At 31.9% G+C, this 24,159-nt stretch overlaps 3 protein-coding genes across 6 annotated transcripts; 2 read left to right on the top strand and 1 right to left on the bottom strand.

Annotated features, from left to right (window-relative positions):
• Positions 1-882: 882 nt before the first annotated feature.
• LOC144840311 (cytoplasmic phosphatidylinositol transfer protein 1-like) lies at positions 883-13,782 on the top strand. The gene is made up of 9 exons (XM_078696097.1): positions 883-1,002; positions 1,674-1,822; positions 3,920-4,025; positions 7,908-7,979; positions 8,085-8,183; positions 10,777-10,836; positions 12,058-12,153; positions 12,347-12,410; positions 13,573-13,782. Exons 1-9 carry the CDS (start codon positions 955-957, stop codon positions 13,761-13,763), a joined length of 885 nt encoding a protein of 294 aa, XP_078552223.1. The 5' UTR covers positions 883-954; the 3' UTR covers positions 13,764-13,782.
• A 4,117-nt stretch (positions 13,783-17,899) lies between these two features.
• LOC144840313 (3-mercaptopyruvate sulfurtransferase-like) lies at positions 17,900-19,877 on the bottom strand. Of its 2 annotated transcripts, none has more exons than XM_078696098.1 (3): positions 19,750-19,877; positions 18,651-19,238; positions 17,900-18,423 (listed from the first exon to the last, which is right to left on the bottom strand). In XM_078696098.1, the coding sequence occupies exons 2-3, from the start codon at positions 19,234-19,236 to the stop codon at positions 18,125-18,127; spliced, it is 885 nt and encodes a 294-aa protein (XP_078552224.1). In that variant the 5' UTR covers positions 19,237-19,238; positions 19,750-19,877; the 3' UTR covers positions 17,900-18,124. The 2 variants fall into 2 exon arrangements, with proteins under 2 accessions (XP_078552224.1, XP_078552225.1); XM_078696099.1 differs by lacking the exon at positions 19,750-19,877 and adding an exon at positions 19,427-19,554.
• A 240-nt stretch (positions 19,878-20,117) lies between these two features.
• Positions 20,118-23,806, top strand: LOC144840306 (actin-related protein 2/3 complex subunit 1A-like). 3 transcript variants are annotated; one of them, XM_078696089.1, is made up of 9 exons: positions 20,118-20,244; positions 20,534-20,612; positions 20,777-20,862; positions 20,979-21,153; positions 21,248-21,317; positions 21,668-21,775; positions 22,004-22,289; positions 22,709-22,899; positions 23,394-23,806. In XM_078696089.1, exons 2-9 carry the CDS (start codon positions 20,549-20,551, stop codon positions 23,485-23,487), a joined length of 1,074 nt encoding a protein of 357 aa, XP_078552215.1. In that variant the 5' UTR covers positions 20,118-20,244; positions 20,534-20,548; the 3' UTR covers positions 23,488-23,806. The 3 variants fall into 3 exon arrangements, with proteins under 3 accessions (XP_078552215.1, XP_078552214.1, XP_078552213.1); XM_078696088.1 differs by having other exon boundaries at positions 20,118-20,240; positions 20,525-20,612; XM_078696087.1 differs by having other exon boundaries at positions 20,119-20,244; positions 20,525-20,612.
• The last annotated feature ends 353 nt before the right edge of the window (positions 23,807-24,159 follow it).

The following is a 24,159-nucleotide window of genomic DNA, read 5'->3' on the forward strand; positions in this document are numbered from 1 at the left end:
GCCAGTATTGGGACAGATATTTTCTCTGAGGGAGGGGAGGTGGGTGGGAGATAGGGCGTGGGGAGGCTTTTTATGTTTTACCTGATATCAAGAGTAAAATAAAAGATAAATTTAATGTTTATTTATAAAACTGACATTGGCATAAACATAGAAGACACAAATGTCTGTGTAGCTGAATGTATTATTTACCTAATTTATTTACCTGAAATCAATACTAAAATAAAACATATTAACCTTTATCTTTGTCATACCGTACTGTTTGTTAGTGATAATTATCCGTGATAATGTCAATAACGCAAAACATTTTCTATAGAAAAAATACTAAAAATCATAATTATAATAGAATATCAATAAATAAATATCCTTTTTATATAAAAAATAAATAGTTGGTGTGGTGGCAGTATTCACAGCTGGTTTGTATTTATTTTTTATATTATTTTATTATAAATGTGTAGTAACATAAAAGAATGGATAATTGTATTACAGCATTGCTCTGTATAATTTAAATATTATGTACAATAAATACAACACCACACTTTTAACTGTGTATGGTAAACAATAAATACATAAATAAATACTTCTTCTGGTGAATAATAATAATTTATATAATATATCACGTGCGACAAATTTCGAGAAAATAGTAAGCGGGAAAATGGCAAAAGGTTTCCTACTTTCTAGGAGTTTTATCCGATAATCTATATTGTTTTCACAAACTCTAGTAACATGACCACAGTGCTGATTTTGTCATTTCCCCCTAACTGAATTCGAAAAATATTAAAAAGTGTGAAAAATGTTTTAATCACAAAATGATATAGCGCCATCTGTCGTTTTCGAAGTGTCATAACAAAACCCATCATCATATCTCACACACAATTTCGTCAACTCAAAACAGTAGTACCTGTCGCGGAGTTTCAACAGTTTTAATAATTAGTAGAAACACTCAGAATAATCAATATGATGCTTAAAGAGTATCGGATATGTATGCCTTTGACTGTAGAAGAGGTAAGCTGTATTTTAAATTAGTTATTTTGCTTAATATGATAGACGGAATTATATTTTATATAGAGAAGCAGCTAGCCTACTACAGTTTCGTGTGTGAGAATTCTGCGCTGCGGGGTATGAGTTGATTAAACTGCCTTTTCTGTTTTGGCTGAAGTTTTTCAAGTCCCTCACTAGGCCTAGCCTATAAGATTTCAAGATTCAAGATTCAAGAAATTTTATTTGTCCATAAAAATGGAAATTCACTTTGCTTGGTAGATTAAAACAACAATATTGCAACAATTTAAAACGTGCAGTATTATAACAGATTAAAAATACAAGATAAAAAGTTAAAAATACATTTTTAAAACAGTTGTTTGTGTATGTCATTTGTTTAAAATCTTATATATTAGACTCTTTTTTTCTAAGAAATAGAACGTATTGTATTTGTATGAATGCAAAATTAGGAATGGGCCTTGCTTAAAAACAACAAAAAGTTGCTTATTCATATTGTAAATATTAATATAGCCTAACTAACTAAGCCCAAAGTTATTGCTTGGGAGGAGGGGCTGACAAGTTTTAGAGCATAATATGAAGGTGTAAATTAGATTTAAATTGTAGAGTATATAAGCTCTCCATAAGATTGAGGCTGGCATATTATGTAATGTTTTAGTTAATGCTTTTATATATTTCAGTACAAAGTTGGACAGTTGTATATGATAGCGAAACACAGCGATGAACAGTCGTCAAATGGCGAGGGTGTTGAGGTGGTCAAGAACGAACCATGCCAACATGAAGTACACGGTGCTGGTCAGTTTACGGAAAAGCGTATCTATATATCTAAGTAAGATAAGTTTATTTTAAAATTACTGCTTATCATTATCTTCTTATACTGTGCAGAACCTTATTTTGAGTATAGTTGTACATGGATTGGTCACAGTTATGTAGCTGGGCTTCCTATGTTTTTTTTTTACATTTTGTGTTCCACACGTTTGATATTTTTGTTAACGATGTTTCTGCAATAATAATGTATGCCTTTGAAAACACGTTTCAGTTATTATTATTACTGTACATTACATTTTTTTTAAAGATAAACTATGTATGAACATTTTACAGATAAATAAAATCAAGCTTTAAATATGCTATTGTACTTTGTAATGTTAATTCACTTCACAAAGTAAACGGTTAAATTTTCCCAAAACGGTTGACTTCAGACTTTTATTAATCGTTGAATTGCAGATTATCAGGGAACAAATTATTTTTCTAATCCAATTTTTGGTCATGTGACATTGAAATGGGCTATAAAAATACTGATGCTTGCTATTATATTGTGCTGTCTTAGCCATTCAAAAAGTTCTGGTACTGTGACAGGTCAGGATTTGAACCTAAGGCCTTGGGATTGGTGAGCCTCTCTCAGCAATCGTGCCATTATTTCATTAGTACAGTAGTTTTATTTTGATTAGTAATTCGATTATATTTTTCATGGCTGAAATTACTGGGTTTTTTTGGGGGGTAAAGAATAAAAATAAAAATTTCTTGCGTATTTTGTACGCAAGAAATTTGTTTGTTGAATTTTATAACAAATAAATAATACGTACATCAAGCATTATGCATTCAGAATGTTAATCGATTAAAAACTTGTTTAGTATAGCATCTAAAGTACACTCGTGTATTGACTTTATTTCAAAGAATACACTAATAGTTGACATATGCATATACAATGCTGTACTGTGTTGCATCCTGTTGAATGAAATTGAATATGTGAAGATGCACTCGTAATGTGGCAACCATTTCCTGCTAAATTCAATAAAATCATTAAACGACATTATGTAAAAACGTTTCAGAGTAGAATACTACGGGGCGCAATTACAGCAAAAAAAAGTAATGATAAAGATTGCACCCCGTACCACACTGTAAACTAATAACACAGTCCACTTCTGCAGCATATTGCACCTCATACCACACTGTAAGTAATCTAATTAATACAGTACACTTCTGGAGCGTAATGCACCCCATACCACACTGTAAGCTAATTAAAACAGTAAACTTGTTCTGCGTATTGCACCCCATACCACACTGTAAGTAATCTAATTAATACAGTACACTTCTGCAGCGTAATGCACCCCATACCACACTGTAAGCTAATTAAAACAGTAAACTTGTTCTGCGTATTGCACCCCATACCACACTGTAAGTAATCTAATTAATACAGTACACTTCTGTAGCGTAATGCACCCCATACCACACTGTAAACTAATTAATACAGTACACTTCTGTAGCGTAATGCACCCCATACCACACTGTAAACTAATTAATACAGTACACTTCTGTAGCGTAATGCACCCCATACCACACTGTAATCTAATTAATACAGTCCACTTCTGTAGCATAATGCACCCCATACCACACTGTAATCTAATTAATACAGTACACTTCTGTAGCGTAATGCACCCCATACCACACTGTAAACTAATTAATACAGTCCACTTCTGTAGCGTAATGCATCCCATACCACACTGTAATCTAATTAATACAGTACACTTCTGTAGCGTAATGCACCCCATACCACACTGTAATCATAGTTAAGATGAACTTTGAGAATATGAGTGGATATTAATATTGATAAATTAATTAAAACATTCAATAATTCATTTAAAGGGCAAGTTGCTTTAAGGCCCTAGGGACCTTGTCAAAACTTTCCTACAGTTATTATGCAAATTTATATTATATTAACATGTTAAAAGAAAATATTAACGTGATTGTTCATGGCTGTTATCAGTATTTTACCAGAAAAAAGTAATATTTACTGGTTACAGTAGAAGGTTAATTTTTATTTTAGATTATTTTTAATTTGTTTACAGATTTTCAGAAAGATTGAATCTATAGTGAGTAGGGTATGTTTTTGTAAAACCGTAACTTGTATTTATTTATATTATTTTAGTCGTTTACCTGGTTGGATACAAACAATGCTTTCCAAAATCTGCAGTTTCTTTTATGTGACAGAAAAGGCGTGGAACTACTATCCTCACACATTTACAGGTGAGAGAGTTTGCCATTTGAATACAAACAATGATATAAAAGGGTCATGGCTTTTAATACACTAGCAATTAACTTCCTATGATATGACAACTTAACCGGAAATATTACTGTTATTAATATACAATAGATGAACATATTTTTTTAACAAATATGGTGACAATCGTACCACAAATATGGTGACAATCATACCACAAATATGGTGACAATCATACCACAAATATGGTGACAATCATACCACAAATATGGTGACAATCATACCACAAATATGGTGACAATCATACCACAAATATGGTGATACCAAATACTGTATTGTGACAATTGTACCAAATGTGGTGACAATCGTACCAAACATGGTGACAATAGTGCAAATTATGGTGAAAATTGTTCAACATATGGTGACAATCGTACCAAATGGTACAATATATGAATGCCATGAAATACACAAATATACAGTAGAAACCAACTTAGAAATGTTGATGTTGGTTTTACAATCATGCATCATATATAACAAGACACAACACAGTAGCTGTCCAATTAAGTGGTTGGTTGCCACTAGGATCTGAACATGTAAACTGCTGTTTGTTATTGGTCAAATTACTTGTTCTGTGTACGTGACATCCTAATGGCAACCAAGAACAATCACTGACTCACTGGCTGATAAGAAAGACATTTTATTAAAGTGGTCTTAGTGGCAGCGAAATAACCAACCAATGTTATAATAATTAACTGCTGTTCTGACAATATTAATTATTATAATATAATACATTTTGAAAAATATATTATGTAAAGTGTATAATTAATATACTCTACTTCAAATCTTATCTTCATACTATAAAGATAAGATTTTTTTAAGTTCAATGATTTCTTCAACCTTCATTGTAGTATCTGTTCATTTTGTGTATTCTGGCAGCACTTAACATTATTACATGCTGTACAGTGCATTGATGCCTGCCATCTAGGTGCTTACTTGTAACCTAACCTCTTGTATACTAGACTCTGCTTCACCACCCTACTTTATGGATATATGAAGTGATCTACAAACAGAATTAACAACGATTAAATGACACGTTTTCAGATCGTATTACCGCAAATTATTCATAATCAAGTGATTCTCATAAGGACAACGATTTACAACAATCTCAAATGTTGTAGAACGGTGACGATGGAAATGTAGATTTTATAATTCAATATTAAGAATTTGGAATTTGTTTCTGAGTGAATATGTAATGAATGACAGGTTTTAATTGTCGGTTAACTGGTGTCATTCGTTAGTGGCGCCACAAAGTGACACTAACCGTGACCGTGACTGCTTTTTTTGTGAAAAAACATGATTAAGTAGAGACCAACGTAGAAATGTTTTAGTTTAAGAAATTTTCATTTGTATTTTATACATAGAGAATTCAGCCAGTCAGTTTAAATTTATAATCTAAATTAATCACTTGGTATACTATTACTATATTAAGAGTGAACATAGTCAACAGTGTCACTTTCACTTTCTGAAAACACAAAATTCAAGAAAACACACAGTGTCTTTGGCTTCACTGATAAATGAATGATTAATTCAAGTAACCTGTATTGACTTTCCCCCACCCCCACCCTCTCAAACAAGAAAGAAGATCATGTTTGGTATTCAATTCAGTAACATGTATCATCTCAAAATGGGAAATTTGTTTATAAAATTATTTTAAAATACGTTTAAAAATGCATACAAAAAGCACAACGATCCTTAATATAAAAATCAATGAATATTGCATTCAAAATATATATATCACAGTATCCTTTTGATAAATTGAATCTTGCTTGTATATAGCATGCTATGATAATGAACATTGCCTTGATAATTACTGATTGATTAGGTTTAATCCAAGTGCTAATTCCTTGTACTTTACTAAGCATGCTTCTTTATCATATTGAGCCCCGCTGGGTATCTTTTCTCATGAGTACTATGTGAATATTAACTTCACTTCACCTCACTTGCACTTAGCGCAATTAAAAAAGTTGAACATCTTGTAAACAATTTGTTTGGAATTAAAATGTTGTCAACGTGAACATCCAGGAATGTCCTCCAAACTTTGCAATTTCAGGGGTTGCTACACAATCGAAATGTGTTTGTGTTCTAATTTGTTTTCTGTAATAATTTGGAGATGACACAGAATATAAATCTACCATAAAATCAATAAACAAAAAAGTCTATTTCATGCCTAGCTTATCTGGATAAGCCAACAATAGCCCTTGTTCTCCCTGAGGAGACCATGTAATATGAACAGTTAAAAGCACCCCTTCACTATAATGGACTGGATCTTTATTTATCATCAGAGATCTGGTTTTTCATTTATTTGGATATACGTACTACATATAAAAAAATGTTTTCTTCTTTTTTTCATATTGTTGGCTCATCAGAATATACAGTAAGTATTGTTTAGAGCTTGAATTGTTTGCTTACTAATCCAAGGGTCCAGGTTTAAATCTTAACCACTGTCACAATACTAGGATCCTTATTCTCATATTACAATCTAAGATTACAATCTAAGATTACAAGTTATTGTTTATAAACTATACAGTACTCTCCTTTGGACCAAGTTGAAAATTTACCAAAAATTGAATTTCTCAAGGTCCAAAATTTGTTCTTTAAAGGCCAGGTGCGGGCAAAAAATTTCTATTGATCATACATTCCAATAATTATCGATCTATAGTTTCCCCTATGTTTCATAATTTTTGGGATTTTATTTGTGTTACACGAGCTTGTTGAAAATAAGCACTTTCTTATCAGTGGGGGGATAGTTCAAATTACACAGTAAAATCTCTATTCTTTTGTACACAAATTTTGTAAATAGAGAGGCATTTTAAAAAGCTATGAAAAATAAACGGTATGGTAAAAAATGTTATCAGATGACTAAATATAGGTAATATAACTTGAATTTTACATTTCTGGTATTTTTATTCAACTTCAGATTTTTATTTTCATGCTATAGCAAAAATTATCCACCGTATATCCACCATCTTTTTTCACCTTCTAGGGAGTCATCAGACATGTTATTACATTAGGTTAAACTACCTAACTACTGAAAAAAAGTCTTCCTGGTTTTTATGGCAGAATTTTGCCAAAATTTGTATTTGACCATATTAGGGGAAATTCATGTTTTTTCGTCTTGATTTCTGTTACAAATATTTGATTTATGTACAATTAACCAGATATTATATTTAAAATTCATGCCTGTACCTGAGCTTTAAACCTGAAATTTTGAGCCAGCACTTGTTTGGGTGGATGGACTGTTTATATTTTCCGGTATACTTTATTTTTACTGTAATGTTTACATAATGAAACTAAAAATAGTACTAAAACCTTTTAAATTGTAATTCAATAATCAAAATGTGTACTGTTTTAGGAAGATAGAAAGAAATTGAAAAAACCCCTCAAAACCAGTATATTTGAATAATAATTGATTTAACATGCATAGTTTTCAATCAATTTTCTCGTCCCTGAGTTTCATTTGATATTCAAAACATCCTGTTGATCCATCAGAGATTGGCTTAATTGCATTTCAAGTGAAAACAAATATGCATTTTATTAATTCATATTCTACATGCAACACTTTCCTGTTTCTGACCTGGATGGATGTAACGTCCTAAACTCATCAGTTCCTACTGTACTATTTAATACCACAATGTCATTACAGAGTCAAGATAAAATTTGCTAAATCATTTTAAATGTATAACCAGTATTTCTAGTACTGTACAATTCATTAAATATAATACGATTGATTTTGAATTTGCAACCAAAGATTTTACTGAACAACAAGAATACAGTGCCTGCAAAATGTCCGTAGATTTGAATAAAACTGTAAAAAAAATAACTTGATTAGTTTTATAACTTTTCATTTTTTTTTCAGTGTTCTTTTGTGCCAAAGTTCAGTATAGAAATCGAAACAAAATATGAAAATAATAGCGGAACAACAGACAATGTAAGTAAAAGACATTTTTTAAACAAATACTTTAAAATATTTTTCTATTATTACAAAAACTATGATTTTTGTTGGTTCATCTGATGATGATGTTTTTCTTGACAGTGTTTAGGTTATTCTGAAGAAGATCTACTACAACGTGAAGTGTTACCTTTAGACATTGCATTTGATGAAATATCGGAAAAACATTATAAAGAAAGTGAGGTAAATACTTATTATATATATTATAATAACATAATAAAAATATCGAACATTTATAAAGCGCTCTTTACCAGATTCTCACAGCGCAACATGAAAAGAATAACTATTGAAATAGGTGAGTTTTCAGGAGAGATTTGAATTGGAAAGGGGATGGAGTGTAACGGATGGAATGAGGAAGTTCGTTCCAGATCTCTGGTGTACTAACATCTATCCCAGAATAAACTTCAAACCAAGCCTTTCACTTTTGTTTGTGAAATGTCAGAGTGGTTCTTATTTGATTTCAAATGGTCTTATTGTACAAACACTGAATGTCAGTGTAAACACACACTAGTTACAGTCTTATTGTACAAACACCTGAATGTTAGTGTAAACACACACTAGTTACAACATGTTTACAGAGACATAAACAATGTCATGTTCAACATAATTCAAATGTTCTTACTATGTTAATAAACATGTAAACTATTGCTTCTTAATTTATGTTTTGTTGTAACTCTATTGCAAGCAACACTAATTAGGCTAGAATGTATGACAGCCCACGCACACTTCAATCAATTCGGAACAAGTTGTGTTGATTGGGCCTAAAACATGATGTCCATTCACAACATTAATTAAAAACAGGGTCGGTCTGTCAGATCTTTTTTTTAAAGTTGGATTTACGTTTTTGATGTAAATAATTATGTACCAATTATTGGAAGATTTATTATTTTCTTAATTTGAAATAGTTATTAAGAAATGAGTTAGCAATGTTCCTTAAACAAGTAAATTACAAAATATATAAAAAAAATGAATCTCAGTAAGAAAACATAAAAATGTTTGATTTATGTTAAATTGCTTGCAGCTATGACAACGTGATGTGTGCAATTAGAATCCCTTTAACCTCTGTTGCCATGGCAATGTATGATGATTGTCAATGACAATTTTTATTGATCCTAAAAAGATTATGTCAGCTGGATTTCAGGTGTCCTTCCTGTCGTCGTGCTTTTAATGTTCACATTTTTCAACATTCAACATTTATATAACATTTTTTATATTAATAATTTTTGTTTATGTTACTGGTCATATGACAGAGTGTGGTTGTAGTGTCGCTTCGTAATATATCGCCAGTCCCCTCCACAAGTCTGGTCTATGCAGTGATGTAGCCACAAGAATTAAAGTGGTGTGATTGTCACAAGAAAAGGGAATAATCTCCGTTCAAGCCACTGGGTTGTTAAAAGCCTATGTGCAAAAGTGGTAAGGTTGAAATTAACCGTACTGGTGGCTACGGCCCTGCTATGTGCCAACATCTGTGTTTAGAAAAGGATTTCTGTCTCATGATCACAAAAAGCATCAACTAATATTGATTTTATTTCAAACATAGATTTCTGATTTATTGTTTACATAATATCTTTGATTTTAATAATAATTTTTACAGTTGCTCTCAAATGTTATTATACCTCCGTGGTTTCCACTTAAAATTGTAGTATGTGATAAGGAACTGTGAATTGAGATTCTTGTCATTAAACCTTCCAGTAGTACAGAGTTCATCCTTTGTAACCTTTGAACCTTTATGGGAAATATTCAAATGTCAACCAAATACTATTTCAAGCATAAAAATAGACGTTGAAATAATAATTTTGATTGACAGTTGAATTAACAAAAAAAAAAAACGATTTTAATTCCATGTGAGGTCATTGATAACACTATGGCGTACTGAATGCCAAAAATAAAAGTGTTATGAATTGGTTGAATCTGCAACTCCAGAGTTAGTTTAGGTTGTAGACGGCAATTTAATTTAAAATTGGTATACTAAAAAGATACATTTTGGCACAAGATGAGTGTCTATGTATACTTGAAGTTGTTACAGACAAAAAATGCTAGCTGGAGGCGATATTAAATAAATACTAACAACATAAAAAATACAGAGTAACTGGAGACTATAGGTCTGAGTGTGAATGTGTTACATGATGAGTTAAGTTACACCGGGATACTTGAGACTAAAGATTGGTTCTCACTATCAAGGATGTATGCAAGTAATTTGACCAAGCGTTGATCAAATTGCTCGTACGTTGCTTCCTAGTGGGAATCAAGCTTAACTGACTACATTTGGGATAAAGATTGGTTCCCACTATCAAGGATGTACATGCAAGTAATTTGATCAAATTGCTTACAGTAGGCCTACAATCTTGCATCCTAGTGGGAATCAAACCTAACTGACTAATATACTGTCCATTGGAGGATAACAATGAACTTATATTCCATGCGACGTCAGTATATGCAATAGAAATTAATCTAAATTAATATATTATCATGAATCATATATTTAATTAAATTGAACAATCGCTTTGTGTTCATCATGCGTTAGCAGCAGTCTTGTACCTTCAAGGTAACTGAGACATCAATCAACAATTGATGTTTGTCATTTGAGAGCTAATTGCTAACGTGTCAATTACAAATTAATAGAAACTCTGTTTATCAGGTTTTGCGGTTTGAGTATTTCAAGCAATCTCTCATCCGGAATGAAAACATTTTATTTTTTCATTTTCCCAAGTTAAAGGACCTCTGTTTTGGGAGTCCCCTGTAAACTTTCATCGAAATAATGATTTCTTTATTTCAGGACCCAACTAAATTTAAATCCGCAAAAACAGATAGAGGGCCACTAACTGCCGGATGGAGGGTGAGTAAAAATAGCAGTCAAGATAAAAAATACTACCAGTTTAGGCCAACCAATCCAAATTATACAGTGTGACGTTACAAAATGTATTGTGTTGCATTCACAAGACAGACATGTTTCTCCATTATATACTTAGCGAGCCATTTATGCGATGTGATATATGTTCAGTATATCAATTTAAATCAAACCTTATAATATAATAATTGCAATAAAATCCATCTAAGAAATGAGACATTTAATTATGATACATTGTGAATACCCATCAAACAGACATTGTAATACTGATGATAACATATAAGAAATGTCACATTTTATAATACATTGTAGAAAAACACTATTCTATGTGACAGAAATATTTTAACATTGATTGAAAATAATTTTAGATTGAGATGTTAGATTTCAGAATTAAGACGATAAAATCCATGCATTAAGCGAGACATTTGTACTGTACTTGTTTTATACTTGTGTTACAAATTCATCTGTCACGCATGAACGAACATTAATATAACTTGAAGTATCAAATTTATGTGATGATGGTCAATGGTGTTACACAAATCGCTCATGCGGAACATGGAGTAATGTAAACTGTAATAAATAATAATAAATGTATCATTATATTATTATAATTTACTAAATCATACACATCACAAAATAATGAACATAAAATGAGAAATTTATGGTGTATCAAAAAATATTACATCCCATCATCATCATGCTTCATCTTGTAATGTTTTTACTAAGCCTAAGCTTGCTATAATACTGACTTACACAATAGCAAACATTTCTGGACACCAAATTAAAGTGCTTTCAAATATTAAAGATATATTGTCCCCCTAAAAAAATTTTTTTTAAATTTTTTGTTGAATATGTTATTTTAATGTCACATAATAGTTATTCACTCTCACAAAAAATTGGGTCTGAAAACAATTTATTTACCTGAGAAAAATGTAATTTAAAGCAAAAAATGGTCAAATTGTCTGGAAGACAATGAGTTTTTGGGTAATTTAACTGTTTATTTTATCTTTTTATAGGTGAAATAATTTTGTCCCCCGTTTTTTTTCTTATGGAAGTGAACAACTTCATTAAAACTGCAAAATGGCCATAGTCCGATTTTAAAAATCTTTATTTTTCATGATTTTGGGGGACAATACATCTTTAATGGCATTGAATTGTTCGCTTGTAAACAGCTGTGCTATAACAGGGATATGAAATATTATTTTACAGGAAAACACAAAACCAATTATGTGCTCATACAAAGGAACTAAAGTACGTTTTGATGTGTGGGGATTGAGGTCAAGGGTCGAGGATTTTGTTCATAGGGTAAAATAAAATTTTTGTTTAAAATTGTTTTTATGTAACATGATTTATTAAATACACTAATATTGGAACTGTATTTGGCCAGTTCCAGTGATGCCTCCCTCATCTATAAATTGCTTTACCATGATACCAACAAATATCAATCAACTCCATACATTATTTAAACTTTTAATTTAATAAATTATTTTGTTTTCAGTCCATTCAAGAGATATTGATACTGGGTCATAGGCAAGCGTTCACTTGGATTGATGAATGGATAGGTAGCTACTGTAGTCAAGTTTATTTCTTTTTTCTAAACATTTACTTGTAGTTTTAAGATTAAAGCGTAGTACAGTATAGTCCATAAAGTCCAGAAACATGTTGTTCACTTTTTAAATACATTTATCCTTTTTTTTAAAAAGAAATGTCCCCAAAAAAGCTTGCACTGAGCTTTGCAAGGAACATGAAAACAAACAAAAATGAATTAAATTAAATAAACTTATTAAACTCTAGGTTACAGAATAAAATTTGAACAGTTTGATATTTAAATATATTGCATTTTACATAGTGTATATTGTTAGTGCTTGTTTTACATTTTTTAATGACTTTGTTTATGCATTCCCAATTGTATCTACCAATTTCTAAACACCTAATTTGGTTTCTATACATAAATAAACAAATCCACAATATGGACTCAATTTTTTCTAATGAAAAAAGTCTAACTATAAAATAAGCTTAATTTAATGTTTAACGAAAACGACTGTAACGTGTGACCTTTGACACAAATTGTAAATGGATATGAGGATTATGCTGATAGGTTAAGTTGAGTAGCATTTGCTAAGTCTTGTCTTAACGTCGTTGGTGTTAATGGCACGCTCAGTAATATCAACTCTTATGATATCAATGACTGGGTAGTTATTTTGGTGGTTTTTAAACGCATCCTGATAAAAATAACTTGTACGAAATTAAACCTGGATTTCCTATGTACAGTCATATTTACAGTAGCTATAACTTATACACATCAACATGTAAATCAAAGTTGGCAAGGAGACTTTTAAATGATTTAAATAGTCAAGCAATTTGTTACAAATGTATTTGTAAACCCATTTTTAAAGATGTATTGTGCTCCAAAAACATGAAAAATGAAGATTTTAAATAGGCCATTTTGCAGTTTTATTAAAGTTATTCACTTCTGTAAAAAAAACAAAACAAATAATGATTTCACTTATAAAAAGACAAATAATCATCTTCAACAATATATCTTTAAATAAAGATTTACATATACCTATACGTTTTATGTTATGTTTGTATTGTCTTTACTGAAAGGAATAAAATAAAAAATAAATAAATATTATAACTCCAGATGAAGTGCATTAACCGAACATTTGAAGTATTATGGGAATTTGTGTGTTAAGATTGTAAGTTAATATTTTAATTTTTTAGATTTAACTATTGAAGATGTTAGAGACTTTGAACAGAAGCAGCAAGAGAAGACAAACAAGAAGGTTAGTGCTGGACTAGAAGGCACTGACAGCGTCGGCACAGAGTCTGCACAAGAGATCTCTGCAGGTGATGGCATCGATCCTGCTATGTTGTCTACTGGAGCAACAGATGTTGAGAAGGTTGAATCATGAGAACATATAGAAGAGAACAGGGGACAGGGGGTAATGGGGCCAGGGGGTAATGAGGCAAGGGGGTAATGGGGAATAGGGAAAGGAGGTAATAGGATTAGGGGCTGAGGGTAATGGGATTAGGGCCAGAGGGTATTGGGATTAGGGCCAGAGAGGGGTAAGGTAATATGAGAATAGACTATATATATATATACTATACTCATTCAAAATTTTTACTGAAAGAGAAATGTCATTTTATTAGGTGGGATAACAAATATTTAAAGGTGCATTTTGTAGCCTCTGGTAGAATAACCTTGAGTTTTAAGCCACCTCCAACACCGTACATTTGTCTGTATTAATGAGGCTGAATACCACCTGTATTAGGTAATATAGTCTGCCACCACCGGTAAATTAGAATATTTAAATTTCATACACCTGAGTCAGGTTTATGTTGATGTAATACATCAACAATTTAGTGGTTTAATCACATTTTAAAAAATGATGTTGAAAATATTTGTCTGGGAGAGAACTTAACTATAAATAATTAATATATTGTCATGGATATTATGTATTTTCGTGGTATAGAAGTATAAACCACATTAAACATTTCACTCAGGGTTGAGGATGGCCACAAGGTCCCTATTGTTGTAGATAAAGTCTAACCCTCTACCTAATGGTACCTAGTATTGAGATCATTATGTTTTATATAGGCTTCCTTCTTGAAACCTAATTTTTTTATTCAAATTTCTAGAATGTTATGTAAAAAAGAAATATATAGATATCTGTAAAAGAAAGATATGTACATATACAACTAGCAATATATACAGTATATAGGAATGTTTGTTTTATTCTGTGCAAGAAATTGTTTTTCTGTCTTAATTTATTGAGAATGTCCATATTTGGAATGAAAACACTGAAAAACTCACAATTATGTATATGAAAACATCCATTTTACTCCAAACAGCACTTGCCGTCAATGGCACTTTTGGTTACTTTTCAGTATTATTATATTAATATATTTTGTACATGTGGCCTAAATCTTACCACCAGAGTGAAATTAATTTATTAGTTATTTTAAAAGTTTGAATGCTTTGAGGTGATGTAAAATAAATATTTAAGTAATATTTTAATGATTATTATAATTTAAGTAGCCAAATGGTTAGGACACTATAAGAGCATTGCTGATAATGACTCCCAGTCCACTCACCAGAGTAAACTGCTTGTGATTATAAGGCGGCGTGGAAAGGAACTGGCCACCTTACCACATAATGCTGAGGCCTAGTACTGTACAATGAGTTCTATTTGCTCATTCCCATGCATTCATAATAAATATGGGACTTGCTCAAACAATGCATTATTTGATATTGTGTGTTCCACTCTTAGAGAGGTTGAATATTCTTCTGCAACACATGAAAATGGAGGTTATGTTTTCTGATCCAAGACTCGCCGATATAATATATACTCCTCTGTTTAAACATTTTTTAATGTTAAATATACTCTATAGATGTATATTAGAATGTTAGAGATTGGGGTCTTAGCCACCAATAAAGGAATTCAGAAATTCTGTTACTATAGAATTTGTAAGATAACATTTACTGTTTCTAAGAAAGCCAACTGTCCCAAATCCAAACATAGAAAAGGATGGAAAATCAGAAACATTTCTCAAATTCTTTTCTTTTAAAAACAATACATGGAAACAGGCAAAGTGTGTCTGCCAAGTCCCTATTGGTGGGCGTGTCTAGAAACTTATTTGTAAATTTCACTATAAAACTGTTGTGTAAAAATACCTATGCAGAATTCCTTCAAGTAACTTAAGTGAATATTGTTGTACATATTTTTAACTTTAGTTGTCGTGTTTTGTCTATTCAGTACACATTCTGTTATATATTATTATCATCATTATCTTGTTTTATTAAATTTGACAACTTGATGTGTTTTGTGTGGTATTAAAACAGCTACAAAATTTGTATTCATTATTGGTCTGTATCAAAATCTTGTTGCGATAACATGATTTTGTAAAACAATACTATATTTCATTAGGGTCCTTGTAAAATTTATCAAACTTTATGTGACAAAAAATGTGGACATAATGATGTCATATCACTACCATATTTGGGCATATCACACCTTTTTGTCAAACTAGTTTGATAGTGTAGACAGAGCTTAAGAGAGGACTGTTAAATTTAGACCTGTTCAAAATCATAAATCTTCCGATATATCTAGTCTGTTGTCTCAACTGATATTTTATTTTAGGTATGTTGGAAATAGTAATTTAAAGGATATTAAATGTTTATTGATTGAAGAATACTACATTGCATCTTTATTTATAGTAAGCAATTTATGGAAGGATTGGGTGATGGTAGAAATGAACATGTCAGCGCTGCTAACACCAGAAGAAACACTGAACTGGTTACACCAAACTGTCTTTATTGTTAGGTGATCATTTAGAATAAAATGATCACCTATTGTTATTGTATAAAATCTTTATTATTATTTTTCTTTTTTTTTTTCTTTTTATTGTTTCTGTACACTATTTTGTGTAACAATTATCTCAAAAAGTTTAATGTCAATGATCTCAAAAATTTCAGAATATCTTTCAAATAATATAACTTAATCCTAATAAGCTTTCCAGCGTGATCACTCATCCGTGACGACATTTATACGCCATTTTGCGAAATCACATTATCAATCATATCTCCATAATTCATTATCACATATTAATGAAATTCACTACACGTAAACTTCAGATCAAGGGTAAAAATATTAGCAAATAAAAATGCACGCGCACGTAGGTTCATGCGCGTGATATCGCGCGTTAAAAATTTAAAACGCTCAAAATTAAGTTTTGATCAATTTAGAGCATGAATTAGGCCATTTGCGTGTTTCAAAAAATTACTGCGCAAAAATGCGTTTTTGCGCGCGCGATACTTAAAAAGCGTAAAAAATATGAATTTTTTTTACAAATCTCATTCTACTCACCATCCTTAGTACATTCACCAAATTTGAGTCAGTTCCGACTTAAAATAACGCTATACGAGCACGTTAAAAATGACAAAATGCGCATATTAATTTTACAAAAGTTCTGAAAATGGTGAAAAATAGGTCTTTTTTAAAATGAAAATAATTCTTCAGAATGCAAGATGACCCCCGATTTTTTTAACTTATTCTGGAAGCCATTGAGTTGTAGATATGAATTCATGTACACACTTTACGTACAAAATGTTTTGATGTCATCAAATGGCCACTTGAATTTAAAAATTAGGATTTGTTATCTTTTTGTGTAGATTATCACATTCAACAGAGCGCATCTTGGTTATGTGTGCTCGAATTTCGCACAACTTTCAGTATGTGCTTGCTTAATTAATTATCTTTATCATGAGTTGACACTATCTTCATTTTAATGACGTCATCACGCGTAAAAACTTGAATAACGTAGGCCGTGTAATTTCACCTTCGCAGTAAATTTGAATATCTTACAGCTCTTCAGAATTGAAGGTTACCTTGATGATTATAATTTATTATGAAAGCTGATGAAATGTAGATATTAATTCATATAAAAATTAAGCCTATCGGATGTTGTGACGTTAACATATGGCCAGTTGAATTGAAAAAGTAGTTTTTTCAAATTTTTCGTCAAAGTTATACACAATTCAAAGAGCGCGCACAGCGCTTCTACGTGCCAAATTTTTTTCCAAATCTTATATTTTTTTGCTCAATTAATTATCTTTCGAAATTGTCATCTTAAAGTTTAGTTTGATATTAACGTCATCATGCCAAAAAATTAGAACATGTGTGTCCCGTAATTTCACCTATGCTACACTGTATATAGTGTACATATTGTATATGGCATATAGGCACAACTCAGCACTATAAGCATATAATAGGATGGCATACATCAACATTTTCCGATCGTATGTTAACGTACGTGCATGTTTAAAAAAAATTAATTTCAGTAAAATGATAAAAATGATCACCTATAATTCGTCAAAGTGACGAATTAAATTCTAGTTGGATTTAAGTTCTTCCAGAGATCAGCTACATCATTTTAACCATGAAGCTGGAGTAAAAGTTTATTTTTTGAAGAATTGTTTGAGCAGTAAACTTGATATTGCATAATGCCGCACCAATTTGAAACATAACAAAATGAAACACAAACGAAGCACAAATTACAGGTAGATTTAATTACTATTACATTACTGTAGCTAGGATCACATTTTAAATATTTGATATAATAAATATTAAATTTAAATATTGATTTACTTGCATAATAAATCACGTGGAATGCAGTGCATATAACCCTCATTTTAACTTTGCATTCTGGGACAATTAATAATTCAGAGCCAAGATAAGTGCACACCTAAGTTTGTGTCTTAATGGCTAATGAGTTACCCTAATGGTGTTTCAATACTATGAATGTCCTCTGGTTTTGCTCTTAAAAAGAATTCTACCCATGAACCATCGAAAAGGAAGGTGTCGTCTTTGCCGGCAAGGTGAGCCCCGAGAATCAATATACATGCAGATATTCCAGAACCGCATGTAGCAGTTAGCGGTTTACTTAAGTCAATGCCTTTGTCTTCAAAAATCTTCTTAATTTCTTCTGGACTTCTGAATAATTTGTTTTCTATATCGATGATGGTGGAATACGGCAAATTGATGGAATTGGCCATGTGACCAGGTTTGATATCTTTAAAAGGAAACAAAATTGTTATTGTTATATTTTATTATGGTATACAGTATTAATAAACAATAAAAAATATAATATACTCTGCTATCTTACAGTTCGATGGTTTTTTACAAATTTCTTTTATTATACTGACCGACCTTGCATTATTCAGACAAAAAAAGAAACTTGTATTGGACATGGTAAACTCGCCAAAAAAAAAGGAGTAATTTTGTTTTACTAATCTATACCTGCTCTTGGTTCTGGTGAGGTGCCATCAAATCTTCCTTTAGATCTTGCATCCATGACTTGGTACTCCTGCTCTTTGATGTTGCTCATCATATCATCAAAACTCTTGAGTTTTTCTGGATGAAACTTTGCTACAAATTGAGCCTCATTTACTTCTGGTATCTCATCAGTGACATCATATCCATCACTGACCCATTTTACAAGGCCGCCATTTAGGATGGACACTTGTTTGTGTCCGAAAAATTTTAGCAACCACCATAAACGAGGAGCGGAGAAAAAGCCAGCCTTGTCACTAGCATCATACACAACTACATGAGTGTCCGATGACACTCCAAGTTTACCAATAGACTTTGAGAAAGCATCAGGAGATTGTATCGTATGAGGGTATGCGGAGGTCTTGTCACAGTTGGCAGCAAGGTCATAAAAAAGGGCACCAGGAATATGTTTTTGTTTGTATTCCTCAAACGGGTTGCGTTTTGCTGATCGCAGGTACCAAGAGGAGTCGACAACGCACAGGTTCTTCATACCTTGTGATATCTGTTCAAATAACCACTTTGTTGACACAAGAGTTGACATCTTGGAAGTCATTGCTGCAATTTAAACAACAAAAATAATTTCATTTAGTGAGAGTAAGATTCTTAAAATCTATGAAAAGCATGGTGGCTGGCAGTACCAAGGCAAACACTGTGCAATTGGGACTGGACCGTTTTAGAGGTCCAGAGTTAGAAGTTGAATAAATAAATAAAAAAATAAATAAACAACAGGAAACTGAGCTCGCCTTGCCAAGAAATAGGAACTCGTAACAGTCCTTTGATCTTTATGTCTGACTGCTACAAATACCAACAGCACTGTACGCCCAGTAAAAACCGACCCGAATTTTAATGAACTTTTGTACAGAAAATAATCTAGAAGACTGGCCGTAATCCTAATGGTCGATTCGTCCAAATTGAAGGCTCATCAATGTCGGTGAAGTTTTTATGGCAGCACCGGATTGGTGCTAACCTCACGGGGGCTAGACAACAACAACTTTTGAATCAAAAGCATCCGTCATCCAATATCATATTATTTTCAAAGATATTACATAAATAACACTACACTTACCTTTTCTAGAATCTGAAGTTAGGTAAATAAAATATTTGTTATATTATTCGATTTAATGAAAAATGTTCAAAAGTAAACTCTCTCATCCGTAACGCTGAAAGTCAATCAACCGTGTTATGTAAACAGTCTGAGTATGCAGATCTGAAACGGACAAAATTGATGCAACATGCTCCTTACTTAATTTTTCCTGCAAATTCATGGATATTTTGAATATCCCATACAATTAGGCATACTTGTAATTCCAATTTAAATGATGTACGGTTTGACAGTGTTCTCTCTCTGGCTCGGTAAATATAATATAAATATTGATTTTGTTGTCAGTTAAATGCGCTCTAAGCATTCCATACCAAAACTTACTTCCGCGTTGGGTTTTTGGAATTTTTCTAGGCTTAACAGTTCGTGTAGACTGACCAGAGTCCGCGGACAAAATCGTTATAAATTTACCTTCCAATTATTATAAATTCAAACACAGTTGTTTATAATCATATAATGTAAGTATGAATTAAAATAGTTACTATTTTTATTTCATATATGGTTTATTTAACCTTTTTTAAGTGTAGCTTAGTTAGGCCGGTATATGTACACACAATTATGGGAAGTGAGTCACACTGAACGATGGCTGCTTCCTTGTCGATGCCACACCCTTTGATCAAAGAAGGAAGTAGAACTAGGCCTAGCCTAGTGAATTTTTTAGGTAAAATAAATTAAATGAGGTAAAATAGTTTGCTCATAAAAATACCTGTACTTTTAATTTATCATGATCTCTAAATTGTAGAAAGGAAAGATAATTAAACAAAAAATGGAAAAGTTCAGTTTTGGAGTTGAACCTGTGACTTGCCATGCATGGAATGGTGATCGTACCCGTAAGTTATTTTTACAAATTTTATTTGTTTTAAACATACTTTTTAAAAATGTGTTTTTGTTGAAACGTTTGAAAATCCATTTAAAAAATACACATTTGATTTTATATAATATATTTATGATTTTTTTTTTGATGATGAATTTTTTGATAATTTATTTTGTATAGAAATTGCTATTTCACCAAATAGTCATGAGGTACACATCTACAACAAGAAAGGTGGTGGATGGGAGAAGACATTCACAATGAAGGAGGTAATGAATCAATGAATTTGTAGACAGTAAACACTACTACTGTACTGAGTACATATGTAGGCACAATTCATTTATCAAAATAAAAATGTGTTTTCTTATTTCCATTTTCTTTACAGCACACTCAACGTGTAACAAGCATTGACTGGGCAGCCTCTAGTAACCGCATTGTCACGTGTGGTACTGATCGTAATGCTTATGTGTGGGTACTTAACGGCAAAGGCGAATGGCGGCCAACGCTTGTCATTCTGCGTATTAATCGTGCCGCTACTTGTGTCAAGTGGTCTCCTAGAGGTTCGTTGATCATTATTTTTTTCTGAGCACATCAAAGAGTGAGTTACTTTTAACAATTTTTCACATTTATTTTGTTTCGTTTCTTTTTTATTAGAGGATAAGTTCGCTGTTGGAAGTGGTGCCCGGTTGATCTCTATCTGTTACTTTGAGAAGGAAAACGATTGGTAAGTAAAGATGAACTGATTCAACTAAGATTACGTTAAAGGCCAAAACTCGAATAGCGAAAGCTGATTTTTTTTGGTATTTTGTTGGTCATATTTGTTAATGAAATTATTATGTTATGAGAGTGAGAGATAAAGTATTTATTTACAAAGATTACTGCAGAAATCAAAAGGATATCCTGTAGTAATTGAATGATCTTACCACAGTAATTGTAGACACTACTGCAGTAATTGTAAAGCATTTCTGTACATAATTATTTGCATTTAAATCTAGACACTGCGGTAGCTGCAGTAATATGTAGTTTCTCCAGTAATCCAAATAAGTATACTCATTAGTAATTTTTTATCCATAGGTGGGTGAGTAAACATATCAAGAAGCCGATTCGCTCCACTGTGACTTGTCTTGACTGGCACCCCAACAATGTACTTCTGGGTTGTGGTTCAACCGACTTTAAAGTCAGGTACTAAAAAATGGTTATGTGACATCTACCATAATTCTGTCCTCCACCTGTAACATGCCTTTTTCACACCCTAAAACCTCTCTCACAATACATGTCCTCCACACATTTACAGTACTTTGCTATTATATAAAGCTAGTTTAATAATTGGCTACAAGTATGTACTTTAATACTGTATACGTTTACTTACTGGAACTTTTATACTAAATTATGTATATCTTTTTGATTTAGAGTCTTCTCCACTTATGTAAAAGAGATAGAAGCCCAGAAACCTGACAGTACTCCATGGGGCAAAAAGATGTCCTTTGGGAACCTGATGAGCGAGGTGACCACTGCCGGAGGTTGGATCCATGATGTCAGCTTCAGTAGTGATGGTAACCGTCTAGCTTGGGTGTGTCACAACAGTACAATCAACGTGGTGGATGCTGCTTCTGATTCGTCAGTCACCACGACTAGGACGCCATACCTGCCCTTCTTGACATGCTCCTGGATCAATCCAAGTGCTTTGATCGTTGCTGTAAGTTGTGGATTGTGATTTAATGTTTATTGGCCCGTGACTTGATTTTATTAGGCTAAGTCAGCAATGAGTAACTAAGTCAGCAAAGAGTAACTAAGTCAGCAAAGAGTAACTATGTCTGCAAAGAGTAACTAAGTCAGCAAAGAGTAACTAAGTCAGAAAAGAGTAACTAAGTCAGCAAAAATTAACTAAGTCAGCAAAGAGTAACTAAGTCAGCAAAGAGTAACTAAGTCAGCAAAGAGTAACTAAGCCAGCAAAGAGTAACTAAGCCAGCAAAGAGTAACTAAGTCAGAAAAGAGTAACTAAGTCAGCAAAGAGTAACTAAGTCAACCACTATAAAGCATGATTTTGTTTTCAAGGTGGAAAATGACTTGTTTTATTACTTAATTCTTATAGTAATTTTATTTTCATTATGTTAGGGACATGATTGTGAGCTGATGAGATACTCGGTGGAGGCCAATGGTAAAATAACTTTTGTGAAGAAGATTTCTGTGGCATCTAAGAAGGCAGCTGGTAAAGTCAGCGCCATGGCGATGTTTCAGAAAATGGACAAGTTGGCAACAACTGATGAAGAGAAAGGCAAGAACACTGTGCATCAGAACTCTATTACGTAAGTACAACTAGCTGCACACAACTTTCAATCAAATGCTTTTAAAGGTGTACTCTGTGATAGACATTGTTTATGTCCACAATGTGTTGACTTTCAGAATGTCTGATTTTAAGAAAGCGTTATTTAGAGAGTGGAGACAATTAGAATTTGAGATGTTTTGGATTGATAGAAAATTGTCAAGTCATCTGATTTGAGAATTACTCTGCTGCAGTTTGAATTAAACTTTAAATATTTCAATTTTGTTTGAATGGTTCAAATAACAAAATATTTGACAACTATTAAACATTTTATTTCTCATTTATAGCATTAAAATTAAAAAACAAAAAAATAAAGAAAAGAAATAATTAAGTTTTAGAAAAAAAAACATCAAAACATTCTGCAAATTCATCGAAAATACAACTTTTAACCAAATGAGCAAAGAAGCATTTTAATTAATAAAACTGGTAAACTGTATGATAAAATTTAAACAATTTGTACAATTTTAATATTTTCAGTCAAGTGTCCATTCACACAGGAACAAAAGAGTCTGTGAGTAAACTGAGCAGCACCGGTGTGGACGGTCAACTTGTTGTCTGGAACATGAGTTAAGATGCGGTTACACTCACTCAAGTTAATCATAGCTAAACTTGTTTGCATTAAAAAACAAAGAAATAAAAGTTAATAGAGAAACAATAACCCGAAGCTTTCTTTTACCTGTATTTAGTAATTTTCAATAACTTTGTTCATTTTCTAACCACTGGAAAAAACAAAACTTATAAATGATCAATGTAAGTGTAGACTTCCAAACTTGATTAAATCAGTAAAGTGGATTTTGGTCCGAGGGAAATAAATGAAAGCAGAAAAAAAACAAAACTTGTAAACATGTGATATAGAAAGTATTGAATAAATATACAATTTTGTACCACTTGTTTTCGTCTTTGTGTCTTTTTCTTTCAGTACAAATTTAGGGGAAACACATTTGTACAGTTTTTGTTTACCAATTGAACAATTAAATGGGAGTATCATACAAATTAGTGATTTTAGTTCAAAAAGAACGTTTAGGATGTGTATATTTTATAACTTCAAAACACAATAAAATCAATTATAAATTCAGCGGAAATAAATAAATTACCGGTTTGTCACGAGCGAAACCGAAGCTGTTGCTTAATAGTAACATGGTCTACCACGTGACAAGGAAGTGTAACTATTGGATACCAGTTCTTAACAATGATATGTAATTGCTTTTGTTTGTGTTCTCATCTATTTTCGTCAGTGTAGTAT

The sequence above is a fragment of the Antedon bifida genome, chromosome 4 (assembly GCF_963402885.1).
Source record: "Antedon bifida chromosome 4, ecAntBifi1.1, whole genome shotgun sequence".
Lineage (NCBI taxonomy): Eukaryota > Metazoa > Echinodermata > Crinoidea > Comatulida > Antedonidae > Antedon > Antedon bifida.